Here is a 26,700-nt window from a genome sequence, read left to right as displayed (position 1 = left end):
ATATGTGATATACATCTATATGTGATATACATCTATATGTGTGTAATATGTGATATACATCTATATGTGTGTAATATGTGATATACATCTATATGTGTGTAATATGTGATATACATCTATATGTGTGTAATATGTGATATACATCTATATGTGATATACATCTATATGTGATATACATCTATATGTGATATACATCTATATGTGATATACATCTATATGTGATATAATATAGTGATATACATCTATATGTGATATACATCTATATGTGATATACATATGTGATATACATCTATATGTGATATAATATATGTGATATACATCTATATGTGTATACATCTATATGTGATATACATCTATATGTGATATACATCTATATGTGTAATATGTGATATACATCTATATGTGATATAATCTATATGTGATATACATCTATATGTGATATACATCTATATGTGATATACATCTATATGTGATATACATCTATATGTGATATACATCTATATGTGTGTAATATATATATGATATACATCTATATGTGTGTAATATGTGATATACATCTATATGTGATATACATCTATATGTGTATAATATATGATATACATCTATATGTGATATACATCTATATGTGATATAATATATGATATACATCTATATGTGATATACATCTATATGTGATATACATCTATATGTGATATACATCTATATGTGATATACATCTATATGTGATATACATCTATATGTGATATACATCTATATGTGTGTAATATGTGATATACATCTATATGTGATATACATCTATATGTGATATACATCTATATGTGATATACATCTATATGTGATATACATCTATATGTGATATACATCTATATGTGATATACATCTATATGTGATATACATCTATATGTGATATACATCTATATGTGATATACATCTATATGTGTGTAATATGTGATATACATCTATATGTGTGTAATATGTGATATACATCTATATGTGATATACATCTATATGTGATATACATCTATATGTGTGTAATATGTGATATACATCTATATGTGTGTAATATGTGATATACATCTATATGTGATATACATCTATATGTGATATACATCTATATGTGTGTAATATGTGATATACATCTATATGTGTGTAATATGTGATATACATCTATATGTGATATACATCTATATGTGATATACATCTATATGTGTGTAATATGTAATATACATCTATATGTGATACACATCTATATATGATATACATCTATATGTGATATACATCTATATGTGATATACATCTATATGTGATATACATCTATATGTGTGTAATATGTGATATACATCTATATGTGTGTAATATGTGATATACATCTATATGTGTGTAATATGTGATATACATCTATATGTGTGTAATATGTGATATACATCTATATGTGTGTAATATGTGATATACATCTATATGTGATACACATCTATATATGATATACATCTATATGTGATATACATCTATATGTGATACACATCTATATATGATATACATCTATATGTGATATACATCTATATGTGTGTAATATGTGATATACATCTATATGTGTGTAATATGTGATATACATCTATATGTGATATACATCTATATGTGATATACATCTATATGTGTGTAATATGTGATATACATCTATATGTGTGTAATATGTGATATACATCTATATGTGTGTAATATGTGATATACATCTATATGTGATATACATCTATATGTGATATACATCTATATGTGTGTAATATGTGATATACATCTATATGTGTGTAATATGTGATATACATCTATATGTGATATACATCTATATGTGTGTAATATGTGATATACATCTATATGTGTGTAATATGTGATATACATCTATATGTGATATACATCTATATGTGATATACATCTATATGTGTGTAATATGTGATATACATCTATATGTGTGTAATATGTGATATACATCTATATATGATATACATCTATATATGATATACATCTATATGTGATATACATCTATATGTGATATACATCTATATATGATATACATCTATATGTGATATACATCTATATATGATATACATCTATATGTGATATACATCTATATGTGATATACATCTATATGTGATATACATCTATATGTGTGTAATATGTGATATACATCTATATGTGTGTAATATGTGATATACATCTATATGTGATATACATCTATATGTGATATACATCTATATGTGATATACATCTATATGTGTGTAATATGTGATATACATCTATATGTGATATACATCTATATGTGATATACATCTATAGGTGATATACATCTATATGTGATATACATCTATATATGATATACATCTATATGTGATATACATCTATATGTGATATACATCTATATGTGTGTAATATGTGATATACATCTATATGTGTGTAATATGTGATATACATCTATATGTGTGTAATATGTGATATACATCTATATGTGATATACATCTATATGTGATATACATCTATATGTGATATACATCTATATGTGATATACATCTATATGTGTGTAATATGTGATATACATCTATATGTGTGTAATATGTGATATACATCTATATGTGTGTAATATGTGATATACATCTATATGTGATATACATCTATATGTGTGTACGTATGTGATATACATCTATATGTGTGATATACATCTATATGTGATATACATCTATATGTGATATACATATATGTGATATACATCTATATGTGATATACATCTATATGTGATATACATCTATATGTGATATACATCTATATGTGATATACATCTATATGTGATATACATCTATATGTGTGTAATATGTGATATACATCTATATGTGATATACATCTATATGTGTGTAATATGTGATATACATCTATATGTGATATACATCTATATGTGATATACATCTATATGTGATATAATATATGTGATATACATCTATATGTGATATACATCTATAGGTGATATACATCTATATGTGATATACATCTATATGTGTGTAATATGTGATATACATCTATATGTGTGTAATATGTGATATACATCTATATGTGATATACATCTATATGTGTGTAATATGTGATATACATCTATATGTGATATACATCTATATGTGTGTAATATGTGATATACATCTATATGTGATATACGTATGTATATGTGTGTAAACATGTCTTCACTATTATTCTACAATGTCGAAAACTGTCAAAAAAAAAAAAAAAAAACAGAAATGAGTAGGTGTATTCAAACTTAAGACAGGTACTGTATATATGTTTAAATGTATATATGTTTCAATGTATATATGTATATAGGTTTAAATGTATATATGTATATAGGTTTAAATGTATATATGTATATAGGTTTAAATGTATATATGTATATAGGTTTAAATGTATATATGTTTAAATGTATATATGTTTAAATGTATATATGTTTAAATGTATATATGTTTAAATGTTTATATGTTTAAATGTTTATATGTTTAAATATATATATGTTTAAATGTATATATGTATGTATGTATGTATGTATGTATGTATGTATGTATGTATGTGTATGTATGTATGTATGTGTGTGTGTGTGTGTGTGTGTGTGTGTGTGTGTGTGTGTGTGTGTGTGTGTGTGCATGCATGCATGCATGCATGCATGTGTGTGTGTGTGTGTATGTATGTATGTATGTATGTATGTATGTATGTATGTATGTATGTATGTATGTATGTATGTATGCAATGTATGTATGTATGCAATGTATGTATGTATGTATGTATGTATGTATGTATGTATGTATGTATGTATGTATGTATGTATGTATGTATGTATGTATGTATGTATGTATGTAAACATGTTTTATTGAAAACAAGTGAACAGCTTCATATAACCCTAAACTGGATCATTAAGAGGCCTGGCTTGGGCTGATATTTTATTAATTACTTTCTCAACTAGCTGTTAGATACAAATGGAAAATACACATCAACAATCCTTCCTCCAAAGGACCATTCGATGGATTAAGTTTTGTGAAAATCCCCCAAATAATATTTCATATGGAATCACTAAAGACTATTAGGTTACTGTGTAACAGCAGATACGAGTCTCTCAGAAAGGACAGAACAAATACATCCAGGTTGCTCCCTCAGACAGACAGACAGACAGACAGACAGACAGACAGACAGACAGACAGACAGACAGACAGACAGACAGACAGAATGAGCTGTCAATGACAGACAGACAGACAGACAGACAGGCAGGCAGACAGACAGACAGACAGACAGACAGACAGACAGACAGACAGACAGACAGACAGACAGACAGACAGACAGACAGGCAGGCAGGCAGACAGACAGACAGACAGACAGACAGACAGACAGAATGACAGACAGACAGACAGACAGACAGACAGACAGACAGACAGACAGACAGACAGACAGACAGACAGAATGAGCTGTCAATGACAGACAGACAGACAGACAGACAGACAGACAGACAGACAGACAGACAGAATGAGCTGTCAATGACAGACAGACAGACAGACAGACAGACAGACATACAGACAGACAGACAGACAGACAGACAGACAGAATGAGCTGTCAATGACAGAGACAGACAGACAGACAGACAGACAGACAGACAGACAGACAGACAGACAGAATGAGCCGTCAATGACAGACAGACAGACAGACAGACAGACAGACAGACAGAATGAGCTGTCAATGACAGACAGACAGACAGACAGACAGACAGACAGACAGAATGAGCTGTCAATGACAGACAGACAGACAGACAGACAGACAGACAGACAGACAGACAGACAGACAGACAGAATGAGCCGTCAATGACAGACAGACAGACAGACAGACAGACAGACAGACAGACAGACAGACAGAATGAGCTGTCAATGACAGACAGACAGACAGACAGACAGATAGACAGACAGACAGACAGAATGAGCCGTCAATGACAGACAGACAGACAGACAGACAGACAGACAGACAGACAGACAGACAGACAGACAGACAGACAGACAGACAGACAGACAGACAGAGAGTTGTATGGTGCCAAGTTATTAGTGGAATGTCTAGAGCCAGACAAAATGAATACCAGTATTCAGCAGTGTGTGATGCTCATCCATCATTCAGACCCAGAGTACATTTCCCAAATCTTTAATCCAACTAAAATAAGGATTTGAAACTGGGAAATCTCCTTAACCTGCCACAGAGAAAGAGACTGACATCTAGCGTGTCAATGGCACCCTACCTCTGTAGTGCACTACTACACCAGGGACATATAATGTAGACTACTACTGACCAGGGACAGAGTGCACTACTATTGACCAGGGACATATAATGTAGTACACTACTACTGACCAGGGACAGATAATGAGTACAGACTACTGACCAGGGACATACAATGAGTACACTACTACTGACCAGGGACATATAATGAGTGCACTACAGACCAGGGACATATAATGTAGTGCACTACTGGTGACCAGGGACATATAATTAGTGGACTGTACTGACCAGGGACATATAATGAGTACACTACTACTGACCAGGGACATATAATGTAGTACACTACTATTGCCCAGGGCCATGATGCACTACTATCCAGGGACATATAATGTAGTACAGACCAGGGACATATAATGAGTACATACTTGACCAGGGACATATATGTTTACTACTGACCAGGGACATATAATGTAGTGCACTACTATTGACCAGGGACATATAATGTAGTACACTACTATTGACCAGGGACATATAATGTAGTACACTACTATTGCCCAGGGCCATATAATGTAGTACACTACTATTGACCAGGGACATATAATGTAGTACACTACTATTGACCAGGGACATATAATGTAGTAAAGATTGACTGGGACATATAATGTAGTACACTACTATTGCCCAGGGCCATGTAGCACACTACTACTGACCAGGGACATATAATGTAGTGCACTACTACTGACCAGGGACATATAATGTAGTGCACTACTATTGACCAGGGACATATAATGTAGTACACTACTACTGACCAGGGACATATAATGTAGTGCACTACTATTGCCCAGGGCCATATAATGTAGTACACTACTATTGACCAGGGACATATAATGTAGTACACTACTACTGACCAGGGACATATAATGTAGTGCACTACTACTGACCAGGGCCACACGGCAGCGTAGCCTAGTGGTTAGAGCGTTGGACTAACAACCAGAAGGTTGCGAGTTCAAACCCCTGAGCTGACAAGGTACAAATCTGTCGTTCTGCCCCTGAACAGGCAGTTAACCCATTGTTCCTAGGCCGTCATTGAAAATAAGAATGTGTTCTTAACTGACTTGCCTGGTTAAATAAAGGTAAAAATAAATAAATAAATATATAATGTAATACACTACTACTCACCTGAGAATTATCTACCAATGTGGATGACAGGGAGGAGTGGAGAACAGGCACCATTTTAATCACGGAAAACAGTGTTGAAAAGACCATAGTATGCATTCATTTCAAAACTTCTAATAACCTATGTGGTTGTTAAGTTGATAAAGCTCACATCTGTTCTCCGGTATTCAGAATTAATCAGATACATTTTGAACAGACTGCCATGCAGAACGTGAGTGACAGTCAGATCTCATGTTGAACAGACTGCCATGCAGAACGTGGAGTGACAGTCAGATCTCATTTTGAACACTGCATTTTCAGATCTCATGTTGAACAGACTGCCATGCAAACGTGGAGTGACAGTCAGATCTCATTTTGAACAGACTGCCATGCAGAACGTGGAGTGACAGTCAGATCACATTTTGAACAGACTGCCATGCAGAACGTGGAGTGACAGTCAGATCAATTTTGAACAGACTGCCATGCAGAACTGGAGTGACAGTCAGATCACATTTTGAACAGACTGCCATGCAGAATGGAGTGACAGTCAGATCTCATTTTGAACAGACTGCCATGCAGAACGTGGAGTGATCATTTTTGAACAGACTGCTCATGTTCTCATTTTGAACAGACTGCCATGCAGAACGTGGAGTGACAGTCAGATCACATTTTGAACAGACTGCCATGCAGAACGTGGAGTGACAGTCAGATCTCATGTTGAACAGACTGCCATGCAGAACGTGGAGTGACAGTCAGATCTCATTTTGAACAGACTGCCATGCAGAACGTGGAGTGACAGTCAGATCTCATTTTGAACAGACTGCCATGCAGAACGTGGAGTGACAGTCAGATCTCATTTTGAACAGACTGCCATGCAGAACGTGGAGTGACAGTCAGATCACATTTTGAACAGACTGCCATGCAGAACGTGGAGTCAGATCTCATTTTGAACAGACTGCCATGCAGAACGTGGAGTGACAGTCAGATCTCATGTTGAACAGACTGCCATGCATTTCTCATGAACAGACTGCCATGCAGAACGTGGAGTGACAGTCAGATCTCATTTTGAACAGACTGCCATGCAGAACGTGGAGTGACAGTCAGATCACATTTGAACAGACTGCCATGCAGAACGTGGAGTGACAGTCAGATCTCATTTTGAACAGACTGCCATGCAGAACGTGGAGTCAGATCTCATTTTGAACAGACTGCCATGCAGAACGTGGAGTGACAGTCAGATCTCATTTTGAACAGACTGCCATGCAGAACGTGGAGTGACAGTCAGATCCATTTGAACAGACTGCCATGCAGAACGTGGAGTGACAGTCAGATCTCATTTTGAACAGACTGCCATGCAGAACGTGGAGTGACAGTCAGATCTCATTTTGAACAGACTGCCATGCAGAACGTGGAGTGACAGTCAGATCTCATTTTGAACAGACTGCCATGCAGAACGTGGAGTGACAGTCAGATCACATTTTGAACAGACTGCCATGCAGAACGTGGAGTCAGATCTCATTTTGAACAGACTGCCATGCAGAACGTGGAGTGACAGTCAGATCACATTTTGAACAGACTGCCATGCAGAACGTGGAGTGACAGTCAGATCACATTTTGAACAGACTGCCATGCAGAACAGTCAGATCTCATTTTGAACAGACTGCCACAGAACGTCAGTCAGTTTTCACAACTTCTAAGCAATAAATTCTCCCTCCTCCTGTCAAAATGTGACTCTAGGTCTCACTCCCAGCCGACCTGACAATGGTAAGGTAGAAGCTGTTGCTAACAGACAGTCTATTCTCTGATTAGAGGCAAGACAGGCTCCCTCCCTCGTAAACCAAATTGCCCTTAAACATAGTGGAATGTTACAAACCGCAGACTGTTGAAACCTGTAAACAAAGAACGACTCAATGAAAGCTTCACCCTATTCAAATCTAGTCATGCACACTCTGCACGTTTCCTGCAATGCCAATGAGTGGGAATGGGGTCATATTTTGTCTATCTGTGCTCTCTTGCACAGACAGACAACACATTCAGCTGGGGGAGGGGCCTAAAACTAGGTATTCAGATTCAGTTTTGACACAGGCCATCTGATCAGCTCCTCCGAACATCATTCCTCCATCTTTATAGCCGTGTATTTAAGGAGCTGCTGCAGGACTTCTAAGATCATTTCTGACTACGAAGACAAGCAGATCTGTCCTCTCCTGTAACTCACAGTTGTCACCTCAACCTGTAATCCATGTAACTTTTATGAAGACTGTTGAACACAGGAAAGAATGGCAGCTATATGAAATAAAATCACTTTTTATGTTTTTATTGTCAATGGACCAAATCTGTCACCTTCATTTTTTTTATTTTTTTATTTTTTATTTTTTATTTCACCTTTATTTAACCAGGTAGGCTAGTTGAGAACACCTTTATTTAACCAGGTAGGCTAGTTGAGAACACATTTATTTAACCAGGTAGGCTAGTTGAGAACACCTTTATTTAACCAGGTAGGCTAGTTGAGAACACCTTTATTTAACCAGGTAGGCTAGTTGAGAACACCTTTAGGTAGGCTAGTTGAGAACACCTTTATTTAACCAGGTAGGCTAGTTGAGAACACCTTTATTTAACCAGGTAGGCTAGTTGAGAACACCTTTATTTAACCAGGTAGGCTAGTTGAGAACACCTTTATTTAACCAGGTAGGCTAGTTGAGAACACCTTTATTGAACCAGGTAGGCAAGTTGAGAACACCTTTAAACCAGGTAGGCCAGTTGAGAACACCTTTATTTAACCAGGTAGGCAAGTTGAGAACACCTTTATTTAACCAGGTAGGCAAGTTGAGAACACCTTTATTGAACCAGGTAGGCCAGTTGAGAACACCTTTATTTAACCAGGTAGGCCGGTTGAGAACACCTTTATTGAACCAGGTAGGCTAGTTGAGAACACCTTTATTTAACCAGGTAGGCTAGTTGAGAACACCTTTATTTAACCAGGTAGGCCAGTTGAGAACACCTTTATTTAACCAAGTAGGCTAGTTGAGAACACCTTTATTTAACCAGATAGGCTAGTTGAGAACACCTTTATTTAACCAGATAGGCTAGTTGAGAACACCTTTATTTAACCAGATAGGCTAGTTGAGAACACCTTTATTTAACCAGATAGGCTAGTTGAGAACACCTTTATTTAACCAGATAGGCTAGTTGAGAACACCTTTATTTAACCAGGTAGGCTAGTTGAGAACACCTTTATTTAACCAGGTAGGCTAGTTGAGAACACCTTTATTTAACCAGGTAGGCTAGTTGAGAACAAGTTCTCATTTACAACTGCGACCTGGCCAATATAAAGCAAAGCAGTTCGACACAAACAACGACACAGAGTTACACATGGAGTAAAACAAACATACAGTCAATAATACAGTATAAACAAGTCTATATACAATGTGAGCAAATTATCATGAACTAGATTATCAGGAAAAAGCAAATCCAGAACAAAAACAGAAAATAGAGAATTGATTCCATACCGGCAACTTAAAATATTGGATAGCATTTAATACCAGTGGTTCAATTTCCACATTAGTCTGATTGATTTTAATTAAATAAGATGAGAGCAAGATTAGCTAACTGGCAGATGACAACAGTCCTTTATAATAGTCACCAACACAGTCTACCACTACTACCTTATAGTAACCTAGAACACAGTCTACCACTACTACCTTATAGTAACCTAGAACACAGTCTATCACTACTACCTTATAGTAACCCAGAACACAGTCTACCACTACTACCTTATAGTAACCTAGAACACAGTCTACCACTACTACCTTATAGTAACCTAGAACACAGTCTACCACTACTACCTTATAGTAACCCAGAACACAGTCTATCACTACTACCTTATAGTAACCTAGAACACAGTCTATCACTACTACCTTATAGTAACCCAGAACACAGTCTACCACTACTACCTTATAGTAACCTAGAACACAGTCGACCACTACTAACTTATAGTAACCCAGAACACAGTCTATCACTACTACCTTATAGTAACCCAGAACACAGTCTATCACTACTACCTTATAGTAACCTAGAACACAGTCTACCACTACTACCTTATAGTAACCCAGAACACAGTCTATCACTACTACCTTATAGTAACCCAGAACACAGTCTATCACTACTACCTTATAGTAACCCAGAACACAGTCTATCACTACTACCTTATAGTAACCCAGAACACAGTCTATCACTACTACCTTATAGTAACCCAGAACACAGTCTACCACTACTACCTTATAGTAACCTAGAACACAGTCGACCACTACTACCTTATAGTAACCCAGAACACAGTCTATCACTACTACCTTATAGTAACCCAGAACACAGTCTATCACTACTACCTTATAGTAACCTAGAACACAGTCTACCACTACTACCTTATAGTAACCCAGAACACAGTCTACCACTACTACCTTATAGTAACCTAGAACACAGTCTACCACTACTACCTTATAGTAACCTAGAACACAGTCTATCACTACTACCTTATAGTAACCCAGAACACAGTCTACCACTACTACCTTATAGTAACCCAGAACACAGTCTATCACTACTACCTTATAGTAACCCAGAACACAGTCTATCACTACTACCTTATAGTAACCCAGAACACAGTCTATCACTACTACCTTATAGTAACCCAGAACACAGTCTACCACTACTACCTTATAGTAACCCAGAACACAGTCTATCACTACTACCTTATAGTAACCCAGAACACAGTCTATCACTACTACCTTATAGTAACCCAGAACACAGTCTACCACTACTACCTTATAGTAACCCAGAACACAGTCCACTACCTTATAGTAACCCAGAACACAGTCCACTAGAAGAGGACTTCCAAGGTAATGGCATACCTTTGTGTAATCCTTGCAATCCTTTCAATAATATTCCACTCATGGTTTTCATTAGAATGGCTGAATGAGGCCTGCCTGGGGGTAGATTGCATGTGTTGGACCCATTCCCACTTGTGTGTGTTTGTTTGGCCAGGCAGAGCAGTCAGAGTCCGAAGTCAACGTATTCTATATCACTTGTGCTTCAAAGACAACAGGCATTTATGAGGAGAGCCCTTTAACCCTGGGGTGAAAGCCTGTATTCTGGTCTGTGCATGTCAAAAGGCTGCGACCACAGGGGGAACAAAAGGTTTTACAGGCTCTTTGGAGATCCTTTACTTCTGCCAACAGAGTCTTGTCGTGATTCATCAAGAAGCCATTTGGGTAATTCCAAAGAATTCCAGCATTTGGCTTTACATGTGTACAGTATGTTACCTTCTCCTTACAACATGGCATAATGTTACAACATTCTATAACTTAAGATCAATTAGACCTATAGAGCAGAAACAACTCAAACGTTCTCCAACATTCTATAATTTACAGGCTTAAGATCAATTAGACCTATAGAGCAGAAACAACTCCAACCATCTCCAACATTCTATAATTTACAGGCTTAAGATCAATTAGACCTATAGAGCAGAAACAACTCCAACCATCTCCAACATTCTATAATTTACAGGCTTAAGATCAATTAGACCTATAGAGCAGAAACAACTCCAACCATCTCCAACATTCTATAATTTACAGGCTTAAGATCAATTAGACCTATAGAGCAGAAACAACTCTAACGTTCTCCAACATTCTATAATTTACAGGCTTAAGATCAATTAGACCTATAGAGCAGAAACAACTCAACCATCTCCAACATTCTATAATTTACAGGCTTAAGATCAATTAGACCTATAGAGCAGAAACAACTCCAACCATCTCAACATTCTATAATTTACAGGCTTAAGATCAATTAGACCTATAGAGCAGAAACAACTCCAACCATCTCCAACATTCTATAATTTACAGGCTTAAGATCAATTAGACCTATAGAGCAGAAACAACTCCAACCATCTCCAACATTCTATAATTTACAGGCTTAAGATCAATTAGACCTATAGAGCAGAAACAACTCCAACCATCTCCAACATTCTATAATTTACAGGCTTAAGATCAATTAGACCTATAGAGCAGAAACAACTCCAACCATCTCCAACATTCTATAATTTACAGGCTTAAGATCAATTAGACCTATAGAGCAGAAACAACTCTAACGTTCTCCAACATTCTATAATTTACAGGCTTAAGATCAATTAGACCTATAGAGCAGAAACAACTCCAACCATCTCCAACATTCTATAATTTACAGGCTTAAGATCAATTAGACCTATAGAACAGAAACAACTCCAACCATCTCCAACATTCTATAATTTACAGGCTTAAGATCAATTAGACCTATAGAGCAGAAACAACTCCAACCATCTCCAACATTCTATAATTTACAGGCTTAAGATCAATTAGACCTATAGAGCAGAAACAACTCCAACCATCTCCAAGATTCTATAATTTACAGGCTTAAGATCAATTAGACCTATAGAGCAGAAACAACTCAAACGTTCTCCAACATTCTATAATTTACAGGCTTAAGATCAATTAGACCTATAGAGCAGAAACAACTCAGAACACAGTTCTCAACATTCTATAATTTACAGGCTTAAGATCAATTAGACCTATAGAGCAGAAACAACTCCAACCATCTCCAACATTCTATAATTTACAGGCTTAAGATCAATTAGACCTATAGAGCAGAAACAACTCCAACCATCTCCAACATTCTATAATTTACAGGCTTAAGATCAATTAGACCTATAGAGCAGAAACAACTCCAACCATCTCCAACATTCTATAATTTACAGGCTTAAGATCACTACTACCTATATAGTAACCCAATTAGACCTATAGAGCAGAAACAACTCCAACCATCTCCAACATTCTATAATTTACAGGCTTAAGATCAATTAGACCTATAGAGCAGAAACAACTCAAACGTTCTCCAACATTCTATAATTTACAGGCTTAAGATCAATTAGACCTATAGAGCAGAAACAACTCCAACCATCTCAACATTCTATAATTTACAGGCTTAAGATCAATTAGACCTATAGAGCAGAAACAACTCCAACCATCTCCAACATTCTATAATTTACAGGCTTAAGATCAATTAGACCTATAGAGCAGAAACAACTCAAACGTTCTCCAACATTCTATAATTTACAGGCTTAAGATCAATTAGACCTATAGAGCAGAAACAACTCCAACCATCTCCAACATTCTATAATTTACAGGCTTAAGATCAATTAGACCTATAGAGCAGAAACAACTCAAACGTTCTCCAACATTCTATAATTTACAGGCTTAAGATCAATTAGACCTATAGAGCAGAAACAACTCCAACCATCTCCAACATTCTATAATTTACAGGCTTAAGATCAATTAGACCTATAGAGCAGAAACAACTCCAACCATCTCCAACATTCTATAATTTACAGGCTTAAGATCAATTAGACCTATAGAGCAGAAACAACTCCAACCATCTCCAACATTCTATAATTTACAGGCTTAAGATCAATTAGACCTATAGAGCAGAAACAACTCCAACGTTCTCCAACATTCTATAATTTACAGGCTTAAGATCAATTAGACCTATAGAGCAGAAACAACTCCAACCATCTCCAACATTCTATAATTTACAGGCTTAAGATCAATTAGACCTATAGAACCAGAAACAACTCAAACGTTCTCCAACATTCTATAATTTACAGGCTTAAGATCAATTAGACCTATAGAGCAGAAACAACTCCAACCATCTCCAACATTCTATAATTTACAGGCTTAAGATCAATTAGACCTATAGAGCAGAAACAACTCCAACCATCTCCAACATTCTATAATTTACAGGCTTAAGATCAATTAGACCTATAGAGCAGAAACAACTCCAACCATCTCCAACATTCTATAATTTACAGGCTTAAGATCAATTAGACCTATAGAGCAGAAACAACTCTAACGTTCTCCAACATTCTATAATTTACAGGCTTAAGATCAATTAGACCTATAGAGCAGAAACAACTCAAACGTTCTCCAACATTCTATAATTTACAGGCTTAAGATCAATTAGACCTATAGAGCAGAAACAACTCCAACCATCTCCAACATTCTATAATTTACAGGCTTAAGATCAATTAGACCTATAGAGCAGAAACAACTCCAACCATCTCCAACATTCTATAATTTACAGGCTTAAGATCAATTAGACCTATAGAGCAGAAACAACTCCAACCATCTCCAACATTCTATAATTTACAGGCTTAAGATCAATTAGACCTATAGAGCAGAAACAACTCCAACCATCTCCAACATTCTATAATTTACAGGCTTAAGATCAAGAAGCCATTAGACCTATAGAGCAGAAACAACTCCAACCATCTCCAACATTCTATAATTTACAGGCTTAAGATCAATTAGACCTATAGAGCAAAAACAACTCAACCATCTCCAACATTCTATAATTTACAGGCTTAAGATCAATTAGACCTATAGAGCAGAAACAACTCCAACCATCTCCAACATTCTATAATTTACAGGCTTAAGATCAATTAGACCTATAGAGCAGAAACAACTCCAACCATCTCCAACATTCTATAATTTACAGGCTTAAGATCAATTAGACCTATAGAGCAAAAAGAACTCCAACGTTCTCCAACATTCCTTCATACAATAAAAAGAACAAGGACCCTTGATGTGCAATTTAGTGATTTTTTTTCAATTTTTCACTCCCCTTCATTGAGCAGCTTGAAACGCTGTCTCCGGCAGAGTGAATCCCTCGCTCCCCAGAGAACCATTTAATCCCGATCTTCTCTACAAGCACAGGGATCATCTCAATGTACATCAGACAGGGCCGCTTGATCAAAGTAGTAAATCAGTCAGTCTCACACGTCACAAGGCCCAGCCTACACAGGCAGAGATCTGAAGAGATGAACATGGGTATGATATTAGGACCCTGGGCCTGCATCCCACAACCTACTGTCTTCCTGTCCTGCCAAGATGGCTGGGGTTCAGATCAGAAACATCATCTAATTCTGAAACAAATATACACAACTACATGTATACTACAACAGCATGAATACTACTACAACAACATGTATACTACAACAGCATGAATACTACTACATGAATACTACAACATGAATACTACAACATGAATACTACAACAACATGAATACTACAACAACATGTATACTACAACAGCATGAATACTAAAACATGAATACAACAACATGAATACTACAACATGAATACAACAACATGAATACAACAACAACAGCATGAATACTACAACAACATGAATACTACAACAACATGAATACTACAACAACATGAATATAACAACATGAATACAACAACAACAGCATGAATACTACAACAACATGAATACAACAACATGAATACAACAACAACAGCATGTATACTACAACAACATGAATACTACAACAGCATGAATACTACAACAACATGAATACTACAACAACATGAATACAACAACATGAATACAACAACAACAACATGAATACTACAACAACATGAATACAACAACATGAATACTACAACAACATGAATACTACAACATGAATACTACAACAACATGTATACTACAACAGCATGAATACTACAACAACATGAATACTACAACAGCATGAATACTACAACAGCATGAATACTACAACAACATGAATACAACAACAACATGAATACTACAACATGAATACAACAACAACATGAATACTACAACATGAATACTACAACAACATGAATACTACAACATGAATACTACAACAACATGAATACTACAACATGAATACTACAACATGAATACTACAACAACATGAATACTACAACATGAATACTACAACAACATGAATACTACAACATGAATACTACAACAACATGAATACTACAACAACATGAATACTACAACAACATGAATACTACAACATGAATACTACAACATGAATACTACAACAACATGAATACTACAACAACATGAATACTACAACAACATGAATACTACAACAACATGAATACTACAACAACATGAATACTACAACAACATGAATACTACAACATGAATACTACAACAACATGAATACTACAACAACATGAATACAACAACATGAATACTACAACAACAATGAATACTACAACAACATGAATACTACAACATGAATACTACAACAACATGAATACTACAACAACATGTATACTACAACAACATGAATACTACAACATGAATACTACAACAACATGAATACTACAACATGAATACTACAACAACATGAATACTACAACATGAATACTACAACAACATGAATACTACAACATGAATACTACAACAACATGAATACTACAACATGAATACTACAACATGAATACTACAACATGAATACTACAACATGAATACTACAACAACATGAATACTACAACAGCATGTATACTACAACAACATGAATACTACAACAACATGAATACTACAACATGAATACTACAACATGAATACTACAACAACATGAATACTACAACAACATGAATACAACAACAACATGAATACTACAACAACATGAATACTACAACATGAATACTACTACAACAGCATGAATACTACTACAACAGCATGAATACTACTACAACAGCATGAATACTACTACAACAACATGAATACTACAACAACATGAATACTACAACATGAATACTACAACAACAACATGAATACTACAACAACAACATGAATACTACAACAACAACATGAATACTACAACAACAACATGAATACTACAACAACATGAATACTACAACAACATGAATACTACAACAACATGAATACTACAACAACATGAATACTACAACAGCATGAATACTACAACAACATGAATACTACAACAACATGAATACTACAACAACATGAATACTACAACAACATGAATACTACAACAACATGAATACTACAACAACATGAATACTACAACAACATGAATACTACAACAACATGAATACTACAACAACATGAATACTACAACATGAATACTACAACAACATGAATACTACAACATGAATACTACAACATGAATACTACAACAACATGAATACTACAACAACATGAATACTACAACAACATGAATACTACAACATGAATACTACAACAACATGAATACTACAACAACATGAATACTACAACATGAATACTACAACAACATGAATACTACAACATGAATACTACAACATGAATACTACAACATGAATACTACAACAACATGAATACTACAACAACATGAATACTACAACATGAATACTACAACATGAATACTACAACATGAATACTACAACAACATGAATACTACAACAACATGAATACTACAACAACATGAATACTACAACATGAATACTACAACATGAATACTACAACATGAATACTACAACAACATGAATACTACAACAACATGAATACAACAACAACATGAATACTACAACAACATGAATACTACAACATGAATACTACAACATGAATACTACAACATGAATACTACAACAACATGAATACTACAACAACATGAATACAACAACAACATGAATACTACAACAGCATGAATACTACAACAACATGAATACTACAACATGAATACTACAACATGAATACAACATGAATACTACAACATGAATACTACTACAACATGAATACAACAACATGAATACTACAACAACATGAATACTACTACAACATGAATACAACAACATGAATACTACAACAACATGTATACTACAACATGTATACTACAACATGAATACTACAACATGAATACTACAACAACATGTATACTACAACATGAATACTACAACATGAATACTACAACAACATGAATACTACAACAACATGAATACTACAACATGAATACTACAACAACATGAATACTACAACAACATGAATACTACAACAACATGAATACTACAACATGAATACTACAACAACATGAATACTACAACATGAATACTACAACATGAATACTACAACAACATGAATACTACAACAACATGAATACTACAACATGAATACTACAACATGAATACTACAACAACATGAATACTACTACAACAACATGAATACTACTACAACAACATGAATACTACAACATGAATACTACAACTACATGTATACTACAACAGCATGAATACTACAACAGCATGAATACTACAACAACAACATGTATACTACAACAGCATGAATACTACTACAACAACATGAATACTACAACATGAATACTACAACACGAATACTACAACATGAATATTACAACATGACTACAACAACATGTATACTACAACAACATGAATACTACAACAACACGAATACTACAACATGAATACTACAACATGAATACTACAACATGAATACTACAACAACATGAATACTACAACAACACGAATACTACAACATGAATACTACAACATGACTACAACAACATGTATACTACAACAACATGAATACTACAACATGAATACTACAACATGAATACTACAAACATGAATACTAAACAACATGAATACTACAACAACATGAATACTACAACATGAATACAACAACAACATGAATACAACTACAACATGAATACTACAACATGAATACTACAACAACATGAATACTACAACATGAATACTACAACATGAATACTACAACAACATGAATACTACAACATGAATACTACAACATGAATACTACAACATGAATACTACAACATGAATACTACAACAACATGAATACTACAACATGAATACTACAACATGAATACTACAACATGAATACTACAACATGAATACTACAACAACATGAATACTACAACAACATGAATACTACAACATGAATACTACAACATGAATACTACAACATGAATACTACAACATGTATACTACAACAACATGAATACTACAACATGAATACTACAACAACATGAATACTACAACATGAATACTACAACACGGAATACTACAACAACATGAATACTACAACATCAATACTACAACAACATGAATACTACAACAACATGAATACTACAACAACATGAATACTACAACAACATGAATACTACAACAACATGAATACTACAACAACATGAATACTACAACATGAATACTACAACAACTACAACATGTGTACCATAGTTCAAATGAAGGACACTGAGGACACTATACCATAGTTCTGCTAAAGGACACTGAGGACACTATGAATAGTTCTACTAAAGGACACTGAGGACACTATACCATAGTTCTACTAAAGGACACTGAGGACACTATACCATAGTTCAACTAAAGGACACTGAGAACACTGTATCATAGTTCTACTAAATGACACTGAGGAAACTATACCATAGTTCTACTAAAGGACACTGAGGACACTTTACCATAGTTCTACTAAAGGACACTGTACCATAGATCTACTAAATGACACTGAGGACACTATACCATAGTTCTACTAAAGGACACTGAGGACACTTTACCATAGTTCTACTAAAGGACACTGAGGACACTCACTATACCATAGTTCTACTAAAGGACACTGTACCATAGATCTACTAAATGACACTGAGGACACTATACCATAGTTCTACTAAAGGACACTGAGGACACTATACCATAGTTCTACTAAAGGACACTGAGGACACTTTACCATAGTTCTACTAAAGGACACTGAGGACACTTTACCATAGTTCTACAGAAGGACACTGTACCATTGTTCTACTAAAGGACACTGAGGACACTATACCATAGTTCTACAGAAGGACACCGAGGACACTGTACCATAGTTCTACTAAAAGACACTGTACCATAGTTCTACTAAAGGACACTACCATAGTTCTACTGAAGGACACTGAGGACACTGTACCACAGTTATATTAAAGGACACTAAGGACACTATACCATAGTTCTACTAAAGGACAATGTACCATAGTTCTACTAAAGTCAACCATTTTAGCTCTGTTCTTTCCCCCACAGAAAACACCCACCATCCATCGCTAAATGGAATTTTTCGATCCATAATGTAAACGTACAGGGCATTACAGTTTCAGTTAGCAGGAAGAGAGCAGTGCCCCTGACTGTAGCTGGAAGCCCTTTGCATAATGGATCAATGTCTTGGGCTCTGAGCCACATACACAAACAGGATTAGCTTCATACCAACACAACGCTACACCCACACACACAAATGCAGGCATGCACACACACACACGCACACACACATGCACACGTCATTAACATGTTACGGCAATGTTCTTAAACTTGACCCATGCTCCTTGCCATTGATTTGCAAAGCAGTGGTGTGATGTCATAGGTTTATTCATACTAGCTTTAACATTAAATATGTACATCTGAACAAGCAGTGAAAGCCTCATAGAAGACTAGTCACACACAGTCAAACAACACTGCTCACTGCTTTACATTGACTTCTATCCATCCATCCACCATACATCCATCCACCATACATCCATCCATCCATCCATCCCCACATCCATCCATCCCCACATCCATCCACCATACATCCATCCATCCCCACATCCATCCATCCATCCCCACATCCATCCATCCACCATACATCCATCCATCCCCACATCCATCCATCCATCCCCACATCCATCCATCCACCATACATCCATCCATCCATCCACCATACATCCATCCATCCATCCCCACATCCATCCATCCACCATACATCCATCCATCCATCCCCACATCCATCCATCCCCACATCCATCCACCATACATCCATCCATCCCCACATCCATCCATCCATCCCCACATCCATCCATCCACCATACATCCATCCATCCCCACATCCATCCATCCATCCCCACATCCATCCATCCACCATACATCCATCCATCCATCCACCATACATCCATCCATCCATCCCCACATCCATCCATCCACCATACATCCATCCACCATACATCCATCCATCCATCCCCACATCCATCCATCCCCACATCCATCCATCCACCATACATCCATCCACCATACATCCATCCATCCATCCATCCATCCATCCCCACATCCATCCATCCATCCCCACATCCATCCATCCATCCATCCATCCATCCATCCATCCCCACATCCATCCATCCATCCCCACATCCATCCATCCATCCCCACATCCATCCATCCAATCATCCCCACATCCATCCATCCCCACAACCATCCATCCATCCATCCATCCATCCATCCCCACATCCATCCATCCATCCATCCATCCCCACATCCATCCATCCATCCATCCATCCATCCCCACATCCATCCATCCACCATACATCCATCCATCCATCCCCACATCCATCCATCCATCCCCACATCCATCCATCCATCCCCACATCCATCCATCCATCCCCACATCCATCCATCCATCCCCACATCCATCCATCCCCACATCCATCCATCCGTCCATCCATCCCCACATCCATCCATCCCCACATCCATCCATCCGTCCCCACATCCATCCATCCATCCCCACATCCATCCATCCACCATACATCCATCCATCCATCCCCACATCCATCCATCCCCACATCCATCCATCCATCCCCACATCCATCCATCCCCACATCCATCCATCCCCACATCCATCCATCCCCACATCCATCCATCCATCCCCACATCCATCCATCCATCCCCACATCCATCCATCCATCCCCACATCCATCCATCCCCACATCCATCCATCCCCACATCCATCCATCCACCATTGATCCATCCCCACATCCATCCATCCATCCGTCCCATTTCCCACCATCCACCCATCCATCCATATCCCACCCATCCACCCATCCATCCATCCATCCCCACATCCATCCATCCCCACATCCATCCATCCCCACATCCATCCATCCCCACATCCATCCATCCCCACATCCATCCATCCATCCCCACATCCATCCATCCCCACATCCATCCATCCCCACATCCATCCATCCCCACATCCATCCATCCCCACATCCATCCATCCACCATTGATCCATCCCCACATCCATCCATCCATCCGTCCCATTTCCCACCATCCACCCATCCATCCATATCCGACCCATCCACCCATCCATCCATATCCCATCCATCCACCCATCCATCCATCCATTTCCCACCATCCAACCATCCACCCATCCACCCATATCCCACCCATTTCCCACCATCCACCCATCCATCCATCCATCCACCCATCCATATCCCGCCCATTTCCCACCATCCACCCATCCATCCATCCACCCATCCATCCATCCATCCATCCATCCACCCATCCATATCCCACCCATTTCCATCCATCCACCCATCCACCCATCCATCCATCCATATCCCACCCATTTCCCACCATCCACCATCCACCCATCCACCCATCCATCCATCCATCCATCCACCCATCCATCCATATCCCACCCATCCACCCATCCATCCATATCCCACCATCCACCCATCCACCCATCCATCCATATCCCATCCATCCATCCATCCATATCCCACCATCCACCCATCCACCCATCCATCCATATACCATCCATCCATTTCCCACCGTCCACCCATCCATCCATCCATCCCACCATCCACCCATCCATCCATATCCCACCCATCCACCCATCCATCCATATCCCACCATCCACCCATCCACCCATCCATCCATATCCCATCCATCCATCCATCCATATCCCACCATCCACCCATCCACCCATCCATCCATATACCATCCATCCATATCCCACCATCCACCCATCCACCCATCCATCCATATCCCACCCATCCACCCATCCATCCATTTCCCACCATCCATCCATATCCCATCCATATCCCACCCATTTCCCACCATCCACCCATCGACCATCCTTCCATATCCCACCCATCCACCCATCCATCCATTTCCCACCATCCATCCATATCCCATCCATTTCCCACCATCCATCCATATCCCATCCATTTCCCACCATCCATATCCCATCCATTTCCACCCATCCACCCATCCATCCATATCCCACCCATATCCCACCATCCACCCATCCACCCATATGCCACCCATCCACCCATCCATCCATATCCCACCCATATCCCACCATCCACCCATCCACCCATATGCCACCCATCCACCCATCCATCCATATCCCACCATCCATCCATATCCCACCCATTTCCCATCCACCCATCCACCCATTTCCCACCATCCATCCATATCCCACCCATTTCCCACCATCCACCCATCCACCCATCCATCCATCCCCACATCCATCCATCCACCATTGATCCATCCCCACATCCATCCATCCATCCATATCCCACCATCCACCCATCCATCCATATCCCATCCATATCCCACCCATTTCCCACCATCCATCCATCCACCCATCCATCCATATCCCATCCATATCCCACCCATTTCCCACCATCCACCCTTCCACCCATCCATCCATCCACCCATCCATCCATATCCCATCCATATCCCACCCATTTCCCACCATCCATCCATCCACCCATCCATCCATATCCCATCCATATCCCACCCATTTCCCACCATCCACCCTTCCACCCATCCATCCATCCACCCATCCATCCATATCCCATCCATTTCCCACCATCCATCCATCCACCCATCCATCCATATCCCATCCAAATCCCACCCATTTCCCACCATCCATCCATCCACCCATCCATCCATATCCCATCCATATCCCACCCATTTCCCACCATCCACCCTTCCACCCATCCATCCATCCACCCATCCATCCATACCCCATCCATATCCCACCCATTTCCCACCATCCATCCATCCACCCATCCATCCATATCCCATCCATATCCCACCCATTTCCCACCATCCACCCATCCATCCACCCATCCACCCATCCATCCATATCCCACCATCCACCCATCCATCCATATCCCATCCATCCATTTCCCACCATCCACCCATCCATCCATATCCCACCCATCCACCCATCCACCCATCCATCCATCCACCCATCCACCCATCCATCCATCCACCCATCCACCCATCCATCCATATCCCACCCATTTCCCACCATCCACCCATCCATCCATCCATCCATCCACCCATCCATCCATATCCCACCATCCACCCATCCATCCATTTCCCACCATCCACCCATCCATCCATCCACCCATCCACCCATCCACCCATCCACCCATCCACCCATCCATCCATATCCCACCCATTTCCCACCATCCACCCATCCACCCATCCACCCATCCATCCGTCCATCCATCCATCCACCCATCCATCCATATCCCACCCATCCACCCATCCATCCATATCCCATCCACCCATCCATCCATTTCCCACCATCCATCCATATCCCATCCATCCATCCATCCATATCCCACCATCCACCCATCCATCCATCCATTTCCCACCATCCACCCATCCATCCATCCATCCACCCATCCACCCATCCATCCATATCCCACCCATCCACCCATCCATCCATTTCCCACCATCCATCCATATCCCATCCATATCCCACCCATTTCCCACCATCCACCCATCCACCATCCATCCATATCCCACCCATATCCCACCCATCCATCCATCCATTTCCCACCATCCACCCATCCATCCATATCCCACCCATTTCCCACCATCCATCCATATCCCATCCATATCCCACCCATTTCCCACCATCCATCCACCCATCCATCCATATCCCATCCATATCCCACCATCCATCCATATCCCATCCATATCCCACCCATTTCCCACCATCCACCCACCCATCCTTCCATATCCCACCCATTTCCCACCATCCACCCATCCATCCACCCATCCTTCCATATCCCACCCATTTCCCACCATCCACCCATCCATCCACCCATCCATTTCCCACCATCCACCCATCCATCCACCCATCCATTTCCCACCATCCACCCATCCATCCACCCATCCATTTCCCACCCATCCACCCATCCATCCATTTCCCACCATCCACCCATCCATCCATTTCCCATCCATCCACCCATCCATCCATTTCCCACCCATCCACCCATCCATCCATTTCCCACCATCCACCCATCCATCCACCCATCCATCCATTTCCCACCATCCACCCATCCATCCACCCATCCACCCATCCATCCATTTCCCACCCATCCACCCATCCATCCATTTCCCACCATCCACCCATCCATCCACCCATCCACCCATCCACCCATATCCCATCCAGAAATCCCCTTTTTTCAACAGGATAAATCCTGACCTGTAAATACATCACTTCCCAAGAGCATGAGGCGATGGTCATAACGGATCAGTATTGTTTTCAGTAAGTGGTTTCCTCTGGTCGGTAGTTTGACTATGGCAGAGGAGCTCTCAGCCATGCTTTGTATCCCACATTGCACCCTATTCCCTATATAGTTTGACTAGGGCCCTGGAATAGGGCACTTGGGTTTTGACATGACCCATAGGGCTCTGGTCAAAAGTAGTGGACGATGCACAACAGTACATAGGGAATAGGGGCCATTTGAAACAGGAAGAACAGGTTCTAAGGTATGATGCTGAAAACAGTTGTAGGGTTGTGGGCGGGGCATGTTGGCGGCTTAATATCCATATAATTCATCAAATTGCTTGCTTTAATCCAGGGTTTACGGACACAGCAAACTCTGCTTTCGCAAACACACTGCAGCTTTATAGGAGAATACTGCGTAGTGTTTATGACCTCTATATCCACATAGAGAAACAAGTCTATAGGACATGATGGTTTACCCATTGAATGGTCATTTCTTTTCACAATCAAAGTTCCCACAGTCAAAAAAATAAACAGGCACTTAATTGGTTAGACATCTTTCAATGTTCAATCACTCACCAGTGCATTATAATGAAAGAATACTTCAAAATGAGTTGAGAATGATAATGTCTTCACTATGTGTAATTACTGTGTAATCATTCATTTTCTGGTGGATCCTTCAGACCAGATGTGGAAACATCAAGCCAAGTAGAATCTGCTATAGATATTGAGTTCAGATGGTGTCTAAGTAGGAGGCTGACATTCTGTTCAGATGGTGTCTAAGTAGGATCTGCTACAGCTATTCTGTTCAGATGGTATCTAAGTAGGATCTGCAATAGCTATTCCATTCAAATAAGTAGGATTTGCTGCCATTCTATTCAGATGGTGTCTAGGTGGGATCTGCTATAGCTATTCCATTCAGATGGTGTCTAAGTAGGATCTGCTATAGCTATTCCATTCAGATGGTGTCTAAGTAGGATCTGCAATAGCTATTCCATTCAGATGGTGTCTAAGTAGGATCTGCAATAGCTATTCCATTCAGATGGTGT

General features: G+C 38.7%; 1 protein-coding gene across 1 annotated transcript in view; it reads right to left on the bottom strand.

The window, feature by feature from the left end:
- Positions 1-9,322: 9,322 nt before the first annotated feature.
- Positions 9,323-26,700, bottom strand: part of LOC127927837 (uncharacterized) — a 51,229-nt gene continuing 33,851 nt past the window's right edge. Inside the window, exons 3-4 of the mRNA XM_052514548.1 lie at positions 11,025-11,348; positions 9,323-10,664 (exon numbers count right to left, since the gene is read on the bottom strand). Of these exons, the coding sequence (XP_052370508.1) occupies positions 10,029-10,664; positions 11,025-11,348 (960 nt within the window). The 3' untranslated portion in view covers positions 9,323-10,028. The remainder of the gene's footprint in view (positions 10,665-11,024; positions 11,349-26,700) is intronic.

Source organism: Oncorhynchus keta, unplaced genomic scaffold (genome assembly GCF_023373465.1).
Source record: "Oncorhynchus keta strain PuntledgeMale-10-30-2019 unplaced genomic scaffold, Oket_V2 Un_scaffold_18035_pilon_pilon, whole genome shotgun sequence".
In the NCBI taxonomy this organism is placed as follows: domain Eukaryota; kingdom Metazoa; phylum Chordata; class Actinopteri; order Salmoniformes; family Salmonidae; genus Oncorhynchus; species Oncorhynchus keta.
The sequence above is the reverse complement of the archived record's forward strand: the minus strand, read 5'-3'. Positions and strand labels throughout refer to the sequence as shown.